The 15,654-nt window shown below is 40.6% G+C and overlaps 1 protein-coding gene across 1 annotated transcript; it reads left to right on the top strand.

The window, feature by feature from the left end:
* The first annotated feature begins 2,362 nt into the window (after positions 1-2,362).
* On the top strand, positions 2,363-12,455 carry LOC149312028 (apolipoprotein L domain-containing protein 1-like). The gene is made up of 2 exons (XM_089523809.1): positions 2,363-2,411; positions 6,714-12,455. Exons 1-2 carry the CDS (start codon positions 2,409-2,411, stop codon positions 7,440-7,442), a joined length of 732 nt encoding a protein of 243 aa, XP_089379935.1. The 5' UTR covers positions 2,363-2,408; the 3' UTR covers positions 7,443-12,455.
* Positions 12,456-15,654: the final 3,199 nt, after the last annotated feature.

Below are 15,654 nucleotides of genomic sequence, written 5' to 3'. Positions count from 1 at the left end.
TAGTCCCACGTGTCATGTGTTGAATAAGTGTGACCTTTTGCCATGGAGGTTTTCTTCAGACCTTATTTCCTCATTATAGTTCTAGTTTCCAGGTCAAATGCCTCCTCTGTACTGCATTGCATTTGCAGTATGATCTTTTCTTTTCAATTTTCTACAGTATAGTGCCAAAGTGGCACAACTCTTTCCTCCTATAGCATGTTTGCACTGTGAGTATAAACACATATATATTTTAAAATGTGCCAGAATGGAAATGGGAATACAGGGTGAGGAACATGGGCAGAAGTGTTGAGTTCACTGAATGAATGATAGGGAGAGACGGAGGGAAGTTGCACCTTGCCTCACAGTGAACCACACCCCAAGCAGAAGGAAAAAAGAACAGATGAAAGCCTGCTGTATTTAGGGTATAATTGGATGCAGGGGCAAGAATGATTGTATTAGAAGGCATGAAATACAGAAACAGAGAAGCCAAACATTTATTAGCCCACATGAATGTACCCTTTTTCCTTACATTTTTCATTTATTAGAGGCAATCTATGTAATGTCTATTTTTCATTGTTAGTGGTTGATAGAGTATAGGAAATGTGGCAGTCCCATCAAAATTACATTTTGAATGTGTTATACAGAAATCTTTCTGATTTCACCTCCTGATTTTTATATGAACAATGAAATAATAAATAGAACACGAAAGAAACAAAGATACTGATGTTTCATGAAATAAACTGAAGACTAAAGCCAATTGTGCATCAAACATTTATTTTTATTTCTTTGTTTTATACTGGATCATGTTGGATGCAAGAAGAAAAAATAGAACTGGAACTGACCAGTGTTCAAATAATTTATGTATGAACAGTTCCATTTACTGAGGTCTCTTTCATGAGTTGTGCAAACCTCAGGCTTGCAAGAGCTACTTTCTTTTTTATTGAACCTCATGATCCAAAAAACCAGAGCTTGGTACAAAAGACAGAAATTTAGGATTAAATAATTTTGCTCCTACGAATTGTTTTAAATATAGTGGGACCATGGTATCCATTGGTGTTTGGTCCCAGGAGCTACGAGGATACAACAATCTGTGGATGCTCATGTCACATTATATACAGTGGCATAATAAAATGGTTTCCCTTATATAAAATGGAAAAATCAAGGTAGGCAAAATGTGTATAGATCCTCAAAATATGTTTTAACTTGTAAGGAAGAGGAAGCGAAGAGATACAGAGTAGCATTTTCACATATCATATATTGTGTTGCTTTGCTGACCCCAAGATAAATAAAGAAAATAATGTAAATCAAGGGCACAAAATGGGCCATGTGCTTCTTGATAGTGATGTCACAGGCATGTGCAACAAGGTCATTCTGCTATTCATACAGCTACATTCTACACAGCAGCTGTACTCGCCATGCACAGAATTTTACTTCCCAACCAGCAAAAAAAATGAAATACAAAGGCTAGTAAAATGTGCTCTCTTGGATAAAAACATATTGATCATAAGTAATGCACTGCACTCTGAGCCTGACCAAATTGGGATACAATCCATTATGTGCACATGCATTTATCTACATGATAAATGACTGAAAAAGTAGTACAGTCCTCCCTCCATTTTGCAGACTTTGAGTCTTCAAGGACTGGCAAGCAGGGAGGGCTAAAATGGTGTGCACGCACGGCCATTCAAGCCACTGGGCTTGAATATGTGTGAATTTCCATTTTTGCGGGGGGGGGGGGGGAACGGATGTCTTGCAAAAATGGTGGGACAACTGTAGATACTTAACTTCATATTTGGTTGTATATGGTAGGGTTGTGTTTTTTTAAAGAGAAAGCTGGAAGTCTCTTCAATTCCTGAATGCCTCAAGCAGCCAGGAAGCAGAGTCTATTTCATTTTCAAAATAATCCAGATCCAAAGTAACTTTAATGACTGGTTGAGGTCATATTTTATTTTGTCTACATTTGTGTAAGACTGTGAGGATTCAGTCATATCTTTGACAGGCACTAACCCTTTCAGAAATAACCTATAATGTCACCAGTTATTTCAAGACGAGGAAGGGTAGAGTATTCCCTTTGGGAGATGACTGCATTTGCTCAGAGTCAGGAACTCTTTGTGTGTGTGTGTGTGTGTGTGTGTGTGTTATAGGTACATGCACACTTATAAAAGTGCTTTGGGAAAAGCGAACACACAATGTTCACTTGCAAAGATTGTTTCCTGAGCATGATACAAACTGTGCTATCACCATGGCCAGTTTCCAGTGTGTCACTTCCTTTTGAACTCGCCGGGATTATGTGTGTAAGGAAATGACAAATTCCTGCTTTGATGCAAAGTAATCCCACTGGGGCAATAGGACCTTCGTCAGTATAAATTTGGTTTGTCCAGAAACAGCCTGAGATTCATTCTTGGGAACATTGGTCTGAAGTGAAAACTATGGTAGGTGGAATAATTATTACTTTTGTTTGGTCTTTGAAAACTTGGGGGATTTTTATTTGAAACAGCTATGTCCTGGTTTCTTTATAAAAAATAATTGAATTTATCTAAAATTACGGACCCTGTTTTCACTAATGTAAATAATAATTTATTCTAGTTTACAGTGATTTAAGTACAAGGCAAAGCCAACGATTACTATACTGCATTATTTTAAACATATATTAATAATGATAACTGATGTGATGTAATTTCAAGGAGATCTCAGACCAGTATACTAAATCAAGAAGGTGGATGATGCAAAGACACTTGTTGGTTTGAGGAATATTTAAGGCAGATTTTTCGTTACCTCCTTTGGAACAAGCAAAAGAAAGTGAATAGTGATGACAGTGGAATCAAAAGAAGAAAAAAGCCTTCAACAAGTGACAATCAGTGACAGAGTGACACACACACACAGATTTATAGCTTGTCGCTGTGTGTATAGTGATTCTTGACAATCAATGACTGATTACTACTAGCTAGTTAGTTTGAATTTCAAATCTTATTTAGCTATCTATCTAGATAAATTTACAATACAAACTAGCTAAAGGCAGTGAATATGATTCCATGGGCCACAGGTTGAAAGAGTAAATTACAGGAAAAAATATTTGTTTAGGGAAATCAATTCAATCGAATTAAAGGATCATCAGATAACATTAAAACCAACAATTGAACTGGGATAATTGATAATATGGGCTTTCTGGTAACTCCTAAGTTACCCTCAACTCCTAGAATCCTTTCATATGTATGGCCTGGTGATTCTGCACCAGGGGACTCTTCAGACTATGTGATGAGACTGTAGTAGCAAAATGCACTTGCCATGGCAAGGAAGAAAGGAGGAAGAAAGCTCCTGGCTGTTTGATGTCAATTACTGAAGGGCATCAAGTAAAATTGCAGTCAGGGAAATGTTTTTCAGAAGAAACAAAACATGTATCTAGAATAACAAAACAGCATTCAGATGCTCTGCAGGCATAGTCATCCTGCCTCTCCACAACGTGTGCCCAAGGCAGCTGTTTATGGGCAATAAAACTGTCAGTTTAAAATGAATCATTTAAATCATAGCATAAAATTCATTAAACATTTAACAAACAATGAAAAAAATCAGCAGGACCCAAACTGCACACTTTCACAATGTTCTTTTCATATAGAAAATAAGAAGTACCTGTAGAACAATTTGTGTGAGGGGAGTGCACACATACACATACACCTATACACCGAGGTTCGTGTACCCACATACATACACCTATACACCAATAATCATGAATTTTGTTTTATTTATTTTTGACTGGTTAATATCCCAAGTTCTCAGGACAGTTTACAAGCAAGATATAAAATCACAATAAAATGGCAAAGGTAAATCCAAATCAGGTAAGTAAACTGATTTGCACTACTCAACAAAACAATCTACCAGCAAAGGAAAACAGTTCAGAAGCCTAAAAATACTTAAATAGTTCTTAATATGCTTGGATGTTCAATCTGGGTAAAGCTTTCTGAAAGATATAGGGCAGTTTAGTCTTCGAAAGTTCAGCCTTTGGCATGCACTCCAGTGAATGGCAGCACAATGCAATCTAATTCTGATGGATTCATTGTATAACTAAGGACTGCAGCCTTGGGCGGGATACAAACGGGCAGGGGAAGACGTCTTGGAGGTGTATTCTGCTGAATACGGAGCCTCCAGACCGCCTGCCCCGGGGGCGTGGCTCAGGAGATGGGGCTTCCACACGGGGGGCAGTGAAGACGCCTCACCTGGGGCCGTTTCTGACCTGCAGTTTCCAAACCGCCGCCTCGGAGGACGCTGCAAAGAGAGAGGCAGCTTCCTCACGGGCGGCCAAAAACGGGCCTTTTTTTTTCCTTTGCCGGCTGGCGGATGCGCAGCTGCAGCGCTAAGCAGTGGTGGCAGAAAGCCTATGGGCACATTTAAAGTGCCCAAGCCCCTTTAAAACTTTTTTCCCCGCTCTGCCCAAGAACAATGGTGGTCTCCTGCCAGCTGGTGATCAGCTGGTGTTGGCATCCTTGTCCGCTTGCACTTTGCCAGTGTCACCAGCATCATGGATGCCTCCTCTCCTTTGGTCCCCGCGCTCTTGCTGAATCTGCAATGCACAGCCACAGCTGTCGCCGCTGCCACCGCTGTCCCCCTGCCATCCCCCATCACCTCCCTTGTACATATGTAAATATTTACAGTTTTAGCGGTTTTTATTGTTAGGTGAAAATGGCACAGGAATGTGTGTAGGGGTTCACTTTAAAGTCCAAACTTTCCAAGAAGCGCATGCGTACATGTTGCTCTAGGGTTAGGGTTAGGGTTAGGGTTAGGGTTAGGGTTACGAGTCTTAAAATGCGCTGCAGCTGTGCTGCAGCTTCCACACCTGCATAGCAGCTGACGCTGCAATTAAAGCCTGACTGCAAACTGCGCATGTTCCAGGACCCCGACTCATTATGCGACGCAGCTGACTCGGAGCTTTTAAATGGGCAACTTAAATAAGCGGCATAGCAATTCTGACGTACCGGTGCAGCAGCTTACAGACGGAGCTGCGCAGCTGCGCATCAAACGGAAAAGAAGCGGAGAAAAGCAGCACCTTTTTAATGCCGCCTCTTCCCGCTTGGGGCGTGCGGGGGGCGTGTTCATGGCGGCATTCAGGTAAGGCCCGTCTGAAGGCTCTACCTTCATGACGTCATGAATACACCCCTTTTTGCCCGTCTGTATCCTGCCCTAGTTAACAGAGATCAAGGGATCAGGAGTTATGATGATCTGTGATCTGTGGGGGAGAGGGAAGAGATTATAACTGTCAAAGAACTTTGTTATCCCAGTCTAGCCTAAGTCATTTTGGCTAATTCATAAAATTCAAATCCCTCCCTCTTTCTAACAAACATGAGACACAATCTACTAGAAAATTCTCCATTGCAAACTTCACAGATATGAATTCAATGTTTTGTGCCACTGTGCTCTAGATCTCCCAGTTTTCTACTTGATGTCCCTAAATGGCACCTTCAGATCTATCCTCTCAAGATGTCAAGTCAGCTTTCCTCATAGAGGGCCACTCTGTCATCATGCTTGATCACTTAAGATCTTAAGTCAGAAAGGTTTCCCCTTTCCTAGTGACAATAACAGAGGTTTACATGGCAAAATATTCCCATGGCTCGTGAAAACAATAACACTGAACCTGAACTGAGTTCTTTCTTTCACTTGGTGGCCTCAGACTTTTTTCAGGAGGATATCTCAGAGGAATGGGGATGGTGGGGGATATTAATAAGCATTGCTAACATGACCAATGAGGTAAATCTTGAGATATTCTGAGCATGAAAATTTTGATAAGTATGAGTCCCAGTTCTGGGAAAAGAGCTGGATACTAATACTAATACTAATAGTTTCACTATGGATGGAAACCACAGGAGCTACCAGTATAGTTTTCCATTGGAAGGAAATCTTTGGGACCATTCATTTCTTTTTATTGACACTGTTTCTTTATCTGAATATGGGGCCTAAGGCAGCTCATAGCATAGTTAGAACAATGTACAGTTGAAACTTAAGATAGTTTAAAAGCATTTAAAACATAAAATAAAAGTACGGCATGCACACATATGCCCATGAAAAGAACATTCTACCATTTAGAGAGTAAATTGCATACTAATTAATGAAAAAAGAATCCAGTCTAAATTTAAAAGTCTTTGCATGCTGGTGTAAGGAGAGCAGAGAGGGGGCCAAATTAGCCTCTCATGTGAGAGAGTCTTAGACCTTGGGAGCACCTACCAAGAAGGCCCTCCCATGTGTCTTCACTAGACATGCCTGCCTAACCAATGATAATAATAATAATAATAATAATAATAATAACAATAATTTATATTTCCCACCTCTCCTTGCGGATCGAGGTGGGATTACAACAGAAATTTACGAGACAATAAAAGTTTATATCAACCCCCAGCTCTTCCCATCTTGTAACAGTAAAACTTCACATTAAAATTCTATCAACAACACAATTTAAAATAAAGTGGAAAGGACCATGACCATATCATGTTATTCTTGCAACAAAAGCAAGAAGTCTTGAGTGTAGAAGGGAAAAAAGAGGGTGTCATTAGGAACTTGTGGATGAGAGTTGATTTTTTTAAACCTTAAATTAAGAAGAGGAAAGGCGTATGGTGCTGAATAAAAGAATGACTGGTGCTTATCTTATCCAGTTATGTGAATGTTGTCTGAAGAAGTGCTGTTGATGTCTTGTTTGCCAGAGTATGCTATTTGTTCTCTAAATGGCCTTCTTTTCTTCTACTTCTTTCAAGGTTATGGAGAACATTATTTCTCCCCACAGTTTGGATCCTACACATCACTTCCATGTCATACTGCTGGACCAGAGAACCAGGTTACGGGGCCACATTAAGAACCTCCATGAGATCTCCCGGAAAATTAGCAAATTGCACAGACGTTCTTGGATTGCCAATCTCACCGGGAGCTCCTTAAGTGCAGCAGGAGCCATTACAGCCATCGTGGGACTGTCCTTAAGCCCCGCTACCTTAGGGGCCTCTCTTTTGGCTTCTGGTGTGGGTTTAGGGGTTGCAGCTGCAGGAGGGGCTGTCACAGTGTCTTCTGACCTCTCCTTGGTGCTCTCTAATTCCAGAGAGGTGAGAAGGGTGAAGGAGATTGCAGTGACCTGTCACAGTCAGCTGAGGGAAATAATGAATTGCCTGGACTTCTTACACCACAGTCAGGGCCCATCAGACCCCATATTACTACAATCTGAGAAAAATGCTTCTATTGCATTGTATAATTCCATTTGTTTCATGGTCTTCTGTGGCTCCCATGGCTTCCTGATCCCAGAGCACACAAAAGAAGTAACCAAAGTGAGCCATGCTGTGCTGAAGGCAAAAGTCCAGAAGTTGACGGAAAACCTAGAAGCCTGTGCAAGACCTATGGATGAGATCTGTGAACTTTTAGGGAGCAGAAAAGAATGTCCCTTGATGGCCAGAAGACAAGCTTCTTGGGGTTTTTGTGGTCAAAGTCATTCTGAGTAGCAGCAAAGGGTCTCCTGACAAAAGACTCAAGGTTTCCTTGAAAAATAATGTCTAGGACTAAAAGAGCTAATTATGCTATGTTGTTGTGTATTGTTACTATTGGACTGTGTGTCTAACCAGGAATTTCTCCAAGGATTCACCAATACTTGTAGCTCACATACATTATTGGGGCTCAATCTTTCCTGTCTATGTGCACAGCAAATGGGAGCTCTTATTGCTGCACCAGCTCGCTCTGTCCTATCATCACATTCTATAGTATGTTGTCAGCATAAGGCTGTTTAACAGCATATTTGTTGAGATGATGGGGATGACTTCCAAACTTACTGGATGCAAGAGATGACTCTGTAACACACATACCATGAAAAAATGTTCAGGGCAATTGGACGAGAACCAGTATGGCATAGTGGTTTGAGTGTAGGACTAGGACCCTGGAGAGTGGGGTTTGAGTCACCACTCAGCCATGGAAACCTGTTGGGTGTCCTTGTGCAAATCACACCCTTTCAGCCCCTGAAAACTCTGTGATAGGGTTGCCTTAGGTCACCATAAGTCAGAAATGACTTGAAGGCACACAACAACAACAACAACAACAACAACAACACAATTGGGTGGTGTAGTGGTTTGAGCCTTGCACTACGACTCTGGAGCTCAGGAGTCACATCTCCACTTGGCCATGGAAACCCAATGGGTAACTTTGGGCAAGTCCCAGAGGATGGCAATGACAACCCCTTTTGAAAAAACATGTCAAGAAAACCCTATGACAGGTTTGCCTGAGGGTTGCCACAAGTAAAAAAAAAAATGAACTGGAGGCACACAACAACAACTGGGAGAGATGAATGGGAACACTCTTCAAAGCTCTGGTTTTATTTTTTACAGTGCTGAGCTAGATAACAAATGTGGTCATGATGGACCTGTAGCCAAATTAGGAAGGAAATGGCTGGAGGTTCCAGAACCTATTGTTTACACAGTTCAATGAGGGAGATAATCAGGGGTCAAAGGCCAGACTGGCTGAATTTTCCCAGTGATGTTCTTAGAAGCAGATGGGACTTTTTACTAGCCAGAAGAGTTTAATCAGTTTTGCTTTGTGTTGGTCCTTGCCTTCACAGGGTTTTGTATTGTTTTGTTTTTCCTGATAAATTCTTCTCTGTGAATGCAAAGCAATCTTGTAGCACCTTTGAGACTAACTGAAAGAAAGAAGCTGGTAGCATAAGCTTTTGAAGACTTGAAGCTCATTCCTCAGATTCATGTAGGCTCAAATCTATGAAAGTTCATGATACGAGCTTCTTTCTTTCGATTAGTCTCAAAGGTACAAAAAGATCCCTTTGCATACTGATTTTCCAGACTAACACAGCTATTTGAATTCTTTGAATTCTTTGAATTCTTCCTTGTGGTAATTTATCTTTATTCTTTCCCCTTTCTATGCCACAGGCTCAGGGACACCATATATTTTTGTATTTATTTGTGTAAGAATAATTTAAAATGTTTAGAAAGTTTATATTTAAAGAAATAATAATATTGTTAGAGTGAGATGGAATCACTCTTGGTGAAGAGTTCATTATATGTGTGGAAGGGCCACATCTTTTAAGTTACTTGCTGTCATCTATCTTACCAACTTTTTCACGCTTTATACCAGCAAAAGAAGGCAACACAAATGGAAAAGCAAGAATTCACCCATGAGTGAAACAGCTCTACATCTTTACTCTTCCAGGGGATAGAGTCAAGTCAAGTCAATCCCTCCTGGAAAATATACTTGCAAATCTCTTACTGGAATGAGTTATTAATGCTATTCAACTGTTGGTTCACAAAGTTTTTGCAGACTGAGGCCCGGGACAGACCGCCCCAAAAGGGTGGCTTGGCGGCGGCCTTTTTCCCTTCGGAGGGACGCTGCAGCTGCCAAACTGTGCGGCGTCCTTCCGGAGTAAAAAGAACCTGGAAAAAACTGGTTCTTTTTCCGTCGCCAGGCGGACATCACGAGTGTGCCAATGGTGCACTCATGATGTAATGGATGCACAGTGACAAGCAGATGCCGTGTATCTTTTACATCAAGATGGCGGCACCTGTGTGGATGGGATGCCACCCTCAGGCCACTGCCATTACATGTTAGGGTTCTGGACCATGTGTTTGCTGCGTGGTCCAGAACCCTAGTATTGCCGCCGCCATGTCCCTTTCAGCCTGTCTGTCTCAGGCCTGAGTTTCTTTTGGTAGGCCTACCACTCTATTCGTTCTGCAAAAGGAAAAGAAGGAAGGAAGGAAAGGAGGAAGGAAGGAAGACTTATTCACCAATTTTACACAAACTGCCAAGTATTTATTAGTTGCACTAACAAGCCCAGTGCAAGTTCCAAAGGAGGCATAAAAGCCCTGAGCAGGTTACCTCTTCTCAGCCATCCACTAACACAGACCAAAGCAAATTTGATTTTTCTTTAAGGTCCCTTTTGTGGATTGATGTTGCTTAACAGAAAACCATTATCTGACTGGTTGGAAGAACTTCTGATACAGCATTGTGCCTGGTGACAAAGTCTTATTTTTTTTGTCCATTTATAGAACTTTCTGTATTGGTCAGCACTTTCTAAAATGAATGTTTTAGTTTTTGTGAGCAGTTGTGTTTCTTTCATTGGTCTCCCATGGGTCACTATTGGGCTTCAACCAGCTGCAAGAGAGATCATGACAAATGTAGGCCAGAGCCTGGAAAAGCAATTAAATGGACTACAGCTCCCGTAATCCTCAGTCAGTATGGCCAGAGGCTGTGGGATTTTTTATGGTGCAATCCAAAAAGGTTTCTTTTCCAGGCTCATGGATTATCTCACAGAGAGCCCTGGTGGTGCAGTGGTTAAATGCCAATACTACAGCCACACGGTTGTGAGTTTGATACCAAGGCCCCAAGGTCTACTCAGCCTTCCATCCTTTCGTAGGTTGGTAAAATTAGTATCTTGTTGGGGGCAATTGACTTATAAATTTTAAACCATTTAGAGAGTGCTGAGCTCACTGATAATGCTATTGCTAGTATTGGATGCCAGAGAGAAGCACATGGAGTTAATTAAGAAATGCTGCAATTTATGGCTTTATAAGAGAGCACTAACGATGCCTACTAAACAGGCCAAACACTTAATATACAAATGTGTATTAAGCAGGCCAAATAGATATGTTAACATGAAAAGTATTCATGGTATCAATTCTGTGTCTCCCAAACCTGACTGGTTCTGCTGCCACACTGCAGAATTAATGCAGTTTGACACCGTTTTAACTGCCATGGCCCAAAAGCTATGGAATTCTGGGAACTGTAGTTTTGTAAAACATTTAGCCTTCCCTTTCAAGGAGCTCTGGTACTACAACAAACTACAAATCCCAGAATCCCATAACATTGAGCCATGGCAGATAAGAGATGTTAAGCTGCATTAATTTTGCAGTGTAGATGAAGCCTATGCTGCTGTTTGAGAGGAAAAAATACATACAGCATGGAACAAATTCCTTCTGAATAGGGCAAGTGGTTCAGAATGGCTAGAGAGCAAGTGGTGCAAAAAGGGTAAAGTACAGTGGGTTCAAGGTTCATTGAGGGATGTTGCATTGATGGTTGGAGAGTGGGTAACAGGAGAGGTCCAAAGTTATGTACATCTGGAAGCTAAATTGCAACAACAAAAATGAAACATTTGTTTACAGATCTGGTGACATGATAGTTTCACATATAACAATATAGCAGCTAACAATAATTTAGGATTGATTTGTTGTGGATTCACAAGAGCAAGGATTCTAGCTTTCCTAATGTGTGCCATGCCAAGTACACATTTAGGCACACATGAAAGGGAGTAATTTCATACCTTCCATCATTTCACAGATGAAAAGGAAAGCTGGGATACATGGTGCCAAGCAATATCTGAGTATAGTTCAGTTGGCAAACATTATTAAAGAGGAAGGACACACAAGCTAGGAGAGGCTGCTGCAGTTTGCTTTTGCTTGACTCTGCTGAGAAGAGCAAGATTCTCACTTTCTTTGCTGAATGAACTTTGAATTCAGTTTGCAACAACTGAAGTAATCTGAGGACAAAGAGGGAATGTGGGAGAAGAGAGAAACGGGCACATTTTAAAAGCAGCTGAGAAAGTGGGACAACAGATTATTAATAAGAGCTGTTAAACAGTTTAACCTGCCAAATTGGGACAACTGGAATGTATGTAACACTTACATACATACATAGTATCACATACCTAGTAGTATCACACCATGGAAAGTGTCTCCATAAGCAGTATTTGTATCACATGATGACTTTTAATATGACCAGAACTGAGTGTTTTGAGGTGCATGTGTGGATACATTGAAGGACAGTATCCCTAAGAAAACAGCAATGATGAACTAAAGAAAGTAGCAGGGAAGCAAAAATGGTGTAGGTCACCTACTCTATCTGAGCTGTGACAAGGTCCAAAACACACTGCAGAAATAATCCAGTTTGAGACTGCTTTAACTGCCCTGGCTCACTGCTAGGGAATTGTGGGAACTGCAGTTTTGTGAGACAGTTAGCCTTCTCTGTCAGAGAGCTTTGGTGGTGCCACATTGAACTACAGTTCCCTGGATTCCCTAGCACTGAGCCAGGGCAGTTAAAGCGATCTCAAACTCGATGATTTCTGCAGTGTGTTTTGGACTACAGTTGACCTGCATGCTGGTACTAACGGCACAGTGCGAAGATGGACTGAAAGATACATGTTAGGTTTAATATTTACTGAGACAGTCAATATTAGGTTGGGAGCTATTCACAATGATGTTACATAATCCAAAGCCTGCATGGTTATTGTTATTTCTTTGAATGATGTGAAAGGAGGAATTTAAAAACTTCAAAATTCAAGAAAATAGATTTAAATGTATTAGACCCTGAGGAGTTTGGGGACTGTATGAGCTGTAAACTGCACAGCATACCTGACACTGCTCTCTGGCATCCTGTTGTTTTGGGAATTTTTTTTTAATATCAGCTGACTATCTTGGCCATTTGTAAAACCAATTTACAAACTGTTTTTTACATTTTACAAACTGTTAAGCAATAAAAATGCAGATTAAAAGAATGATTATGAGTTTTGTATCAGTATACTGTTTACCCAAATCATTATGGAGAACCTTTTCCAAGCAATGGGAATAAGGACAGAAATCTTAGAGATGGTGTATATAGCACAGAGTGTTATGGCATCTTTGTAATAATACATGTGTTTTAAAAACTGAGCAGGTATAGAGGTGGAATGTGAAAACAAACACGCAAATAATAATAGTCTCCTTAAATAGAAATATTTCAGTTGCTTGTTTTAACCATTTCCCTGCACCCTGCAATTCCATTCCTTTGCATCAGCTGCAAGCAAAGAGCACACTACCAGAATTTCATCACAAGTGCTTATCAAACTGACACTGGCCGTATTTGTCATATTTCAAACTCTGTTGCAAAAACAGTCTTGATTTCACTGCCATACCTTTCCTATGATCCACTGAGAATTTTGTGCGGACTTTATACTTATGCATTGAAAAAATCTACACAGCTTTTTATGCAAATGGGGGTAGCTACGTAGGAATGGGTTTTAAGGTCCTCATATCTATAAAGAAGAGCTTGGAAAAGTCACTTTTGGATTGTCAAAGCTGTCTGGTAATTATAGGAGTTATAGTCCAAAATTAACATTATCAAGCTCCGCTATAAAACTGTGCTTATGTGATGCTTCTTGATGATCCAGATGAAGGATAGTGAAGAGGATAATAGTTATGACTATGTAAAAACTCTGATGTCTGGACTTTCTAATGTTTTCATTCATACACTTTGGCCTGTTACAGACAGCCAAAATAAAGCTGCTTCGAGTCACTTTGGAGGTATGGTATTTCAATGATGCATGAGTCCTAAGAGTCTGGAAACTTCACCAAAGCTGCACTCCAATCCTTAGGACTGGAGCGTGGCTTTGGTGCGGCCTTTGGACTCTTAGGACGCATGTATCATTGAAATACCATACCTCCAAAGTGACTCGAAGCAGCTTTATTTTGGCTGTCTGTAACAGGCCCCTGAAAGTTTATTTAGATTTCCTGTCTCATTTCCTATTGTTATATCAAGCACAGGATGTTACACAATAAGTAATAGCTCAGGTACGTCATAGTTTCCCCAGTGCTTATGCACTTAGCTAGTTTTCCCATCCAATAAACTGAGAAAAAGCAAACACAGCTGGGCTACAAATTGGGAGTTCCCTTCAATATGGGAACACAATACTTTGAAATATGTTGAAGCTTTCTGAAAAACACTGTCGACAAACATTAATTGTAGTTGTAGCAACGAGCCTCTACACAAATATGAATGGCCTTTGTGTGAAATTAGTATGAATTATTATGGGGTGTATACCCCACCTTTCAATCAGGTAGTTGCCTTTACAAGATTTGCAGGCAATTTTTCTGTCTCAGGACTCTCTACTCCACCTCATGCATGTGAGGAAGGTAGGCTCGAGTCTAGGTAGTTTATCACATGGAAGGCATCCTGTGCAGAAACGGGATTTAAAATGGGAGTTAAAACAGGATTTAACCCTCCCCCAAAACCTAAGAAAACACGCAAAAGCACGATTTATTTTCAGACACATCGAGGTTAATGCAACATTAAATCTGCTAGAAAGTAGACAAAATGTGATTCTTTTTACTTTTGGGATTTTCTGGAGGTAAAAAGGATAGCATTTTGCATACTTTCTAGCCAGGTTAATGTCATGTTAACGCACCTCAGCAGTGACGTCTGAAAATCACTTGTGCATTTGTGCATATTTTTTACTTAATGTTGGATTAATCCAGACATCGTCTGATAATAAATCCGCTTTTGCAGGGTTTTTCCTCCACTTTAAATCTTGTTTTTACATTGGATCCCTCTCGTGTGATAAACTTCTAGGAAAGCTCATGCCCCCAGCTTCTTTCCTTCAGTTAGTCTCAAAGGTGCTGCTACAAGATCCCTTGGCATAATGATTTTCCAGGCTAACACAGCTAGGTCTTGGAATTCAGCCTCTATTTATATCAGTGCTTCTCAATTATTTTCTGTCATGCCCCCCCTAGGAAGAAGAAAACATTTCGCGCCCCCCGCGCGACTGTAAATAGTATCATTTGTCATAAAATTGTTATAAGTACACCTCTGCATAACATACCTTTACGGAGCCTCGCGCCCCCCATGGGGGGCCCGCCCCACTATTTGAGAAGTACTGATTTATATGAACCATGTGAGCCCTTCCCAACCTTTTTGAGTTTGGTGCAGCAGGAACTGCTGGTTTCCTTTAGAGGAAGGCATCCATGCCACTGCATGTATGTGAGAACAGGGTGAGCACATGTCCTAAGTGCAAAGGAGGACCAGTCACTGTAAAATGTAGTACAGTCAAGAAAAATGTAGGGCATTGTGAAATAAAAGCTAAACTGATACAAATATACAATCATTTCATATGGAAAATTTACAGCTATATTACATACATGGTATTTTATTACCCTTTTATTATTTTTATTGGCTTATGTTTTATTATCCTGTCTTTTGCTGCAGACAGGAGGATAGGATGGATACTTCTAAAGTTCCTTTTTTGCTAGGAGCAGGAGAGCTCAGGGGGGTTATGGTCCAAAACACACTGCAAAAATAATCCAGTTTGAGACTGCTTTAACTGCCTTGGCACAATGCTAGGGAATCCTGGGGGAAGTGTAGTTTTGTGAGACGTTTAGCCTTCTCTGTCAGAGAGAGCTCTGGTACCACAACAAAGTACAATTCCCAGGATTCCCTAGCATTGAGCCAGGGCAGTTAAGGCGGTCTCAAACTGGATTATTTCTGCAGTGTGTCTTGAACCAGACTCTTATTCATTATTCATTATTCATTATTGAGTGAATATATTATATAGGACAAACAAATCTAAAATTCTGGTCCAAAACACACTACAGAAATAATCCAATTTGAGACCCCTTTAACTGACTTGGTTCAGTGCTAGGGAATCCTGGGGGAAGTGTGGTGTGAGACATTTAGCCTTCTCTGTCAGAGAGAGTTCTGGTACCACAACAAACTACAATTCCCAGGATTCCCTAGCACTGAGCCAGGACAGCTAAAGCAGTCTCAAACTGGATTATATCTGCAGTGTGTTTTGGACCAGACTCTTATTCATTACTCATTAATCATTATGGAGTGAATATGGAGAACAAAAAATAAAATAAAAATAAAATAAAATTCTGGTCCAAAACACACAGAAATAATCCAGTTTGAGCCAGGGCA

Source organism: Sceloporus occidentalis, unplaced genomic scaffold (genome assembly GCF_023333645.1).
Source record: "Sceloporus occidentalis isolate IW3139 unplaced genomic scaffold, rSceOcc1.0.p SCAF_5, whole genome shotgun sequence".
Classification (NCBI taxonomy): Eukaryota; Metazoa; Chordata; class Lepidosauria; order Squamata; family Phrynosomatidae; genus Sceloporus; species Sceloporus occidentalis.
This window is presented reverse-complemented; position numbering and strand designations above follow the sequence as displayed.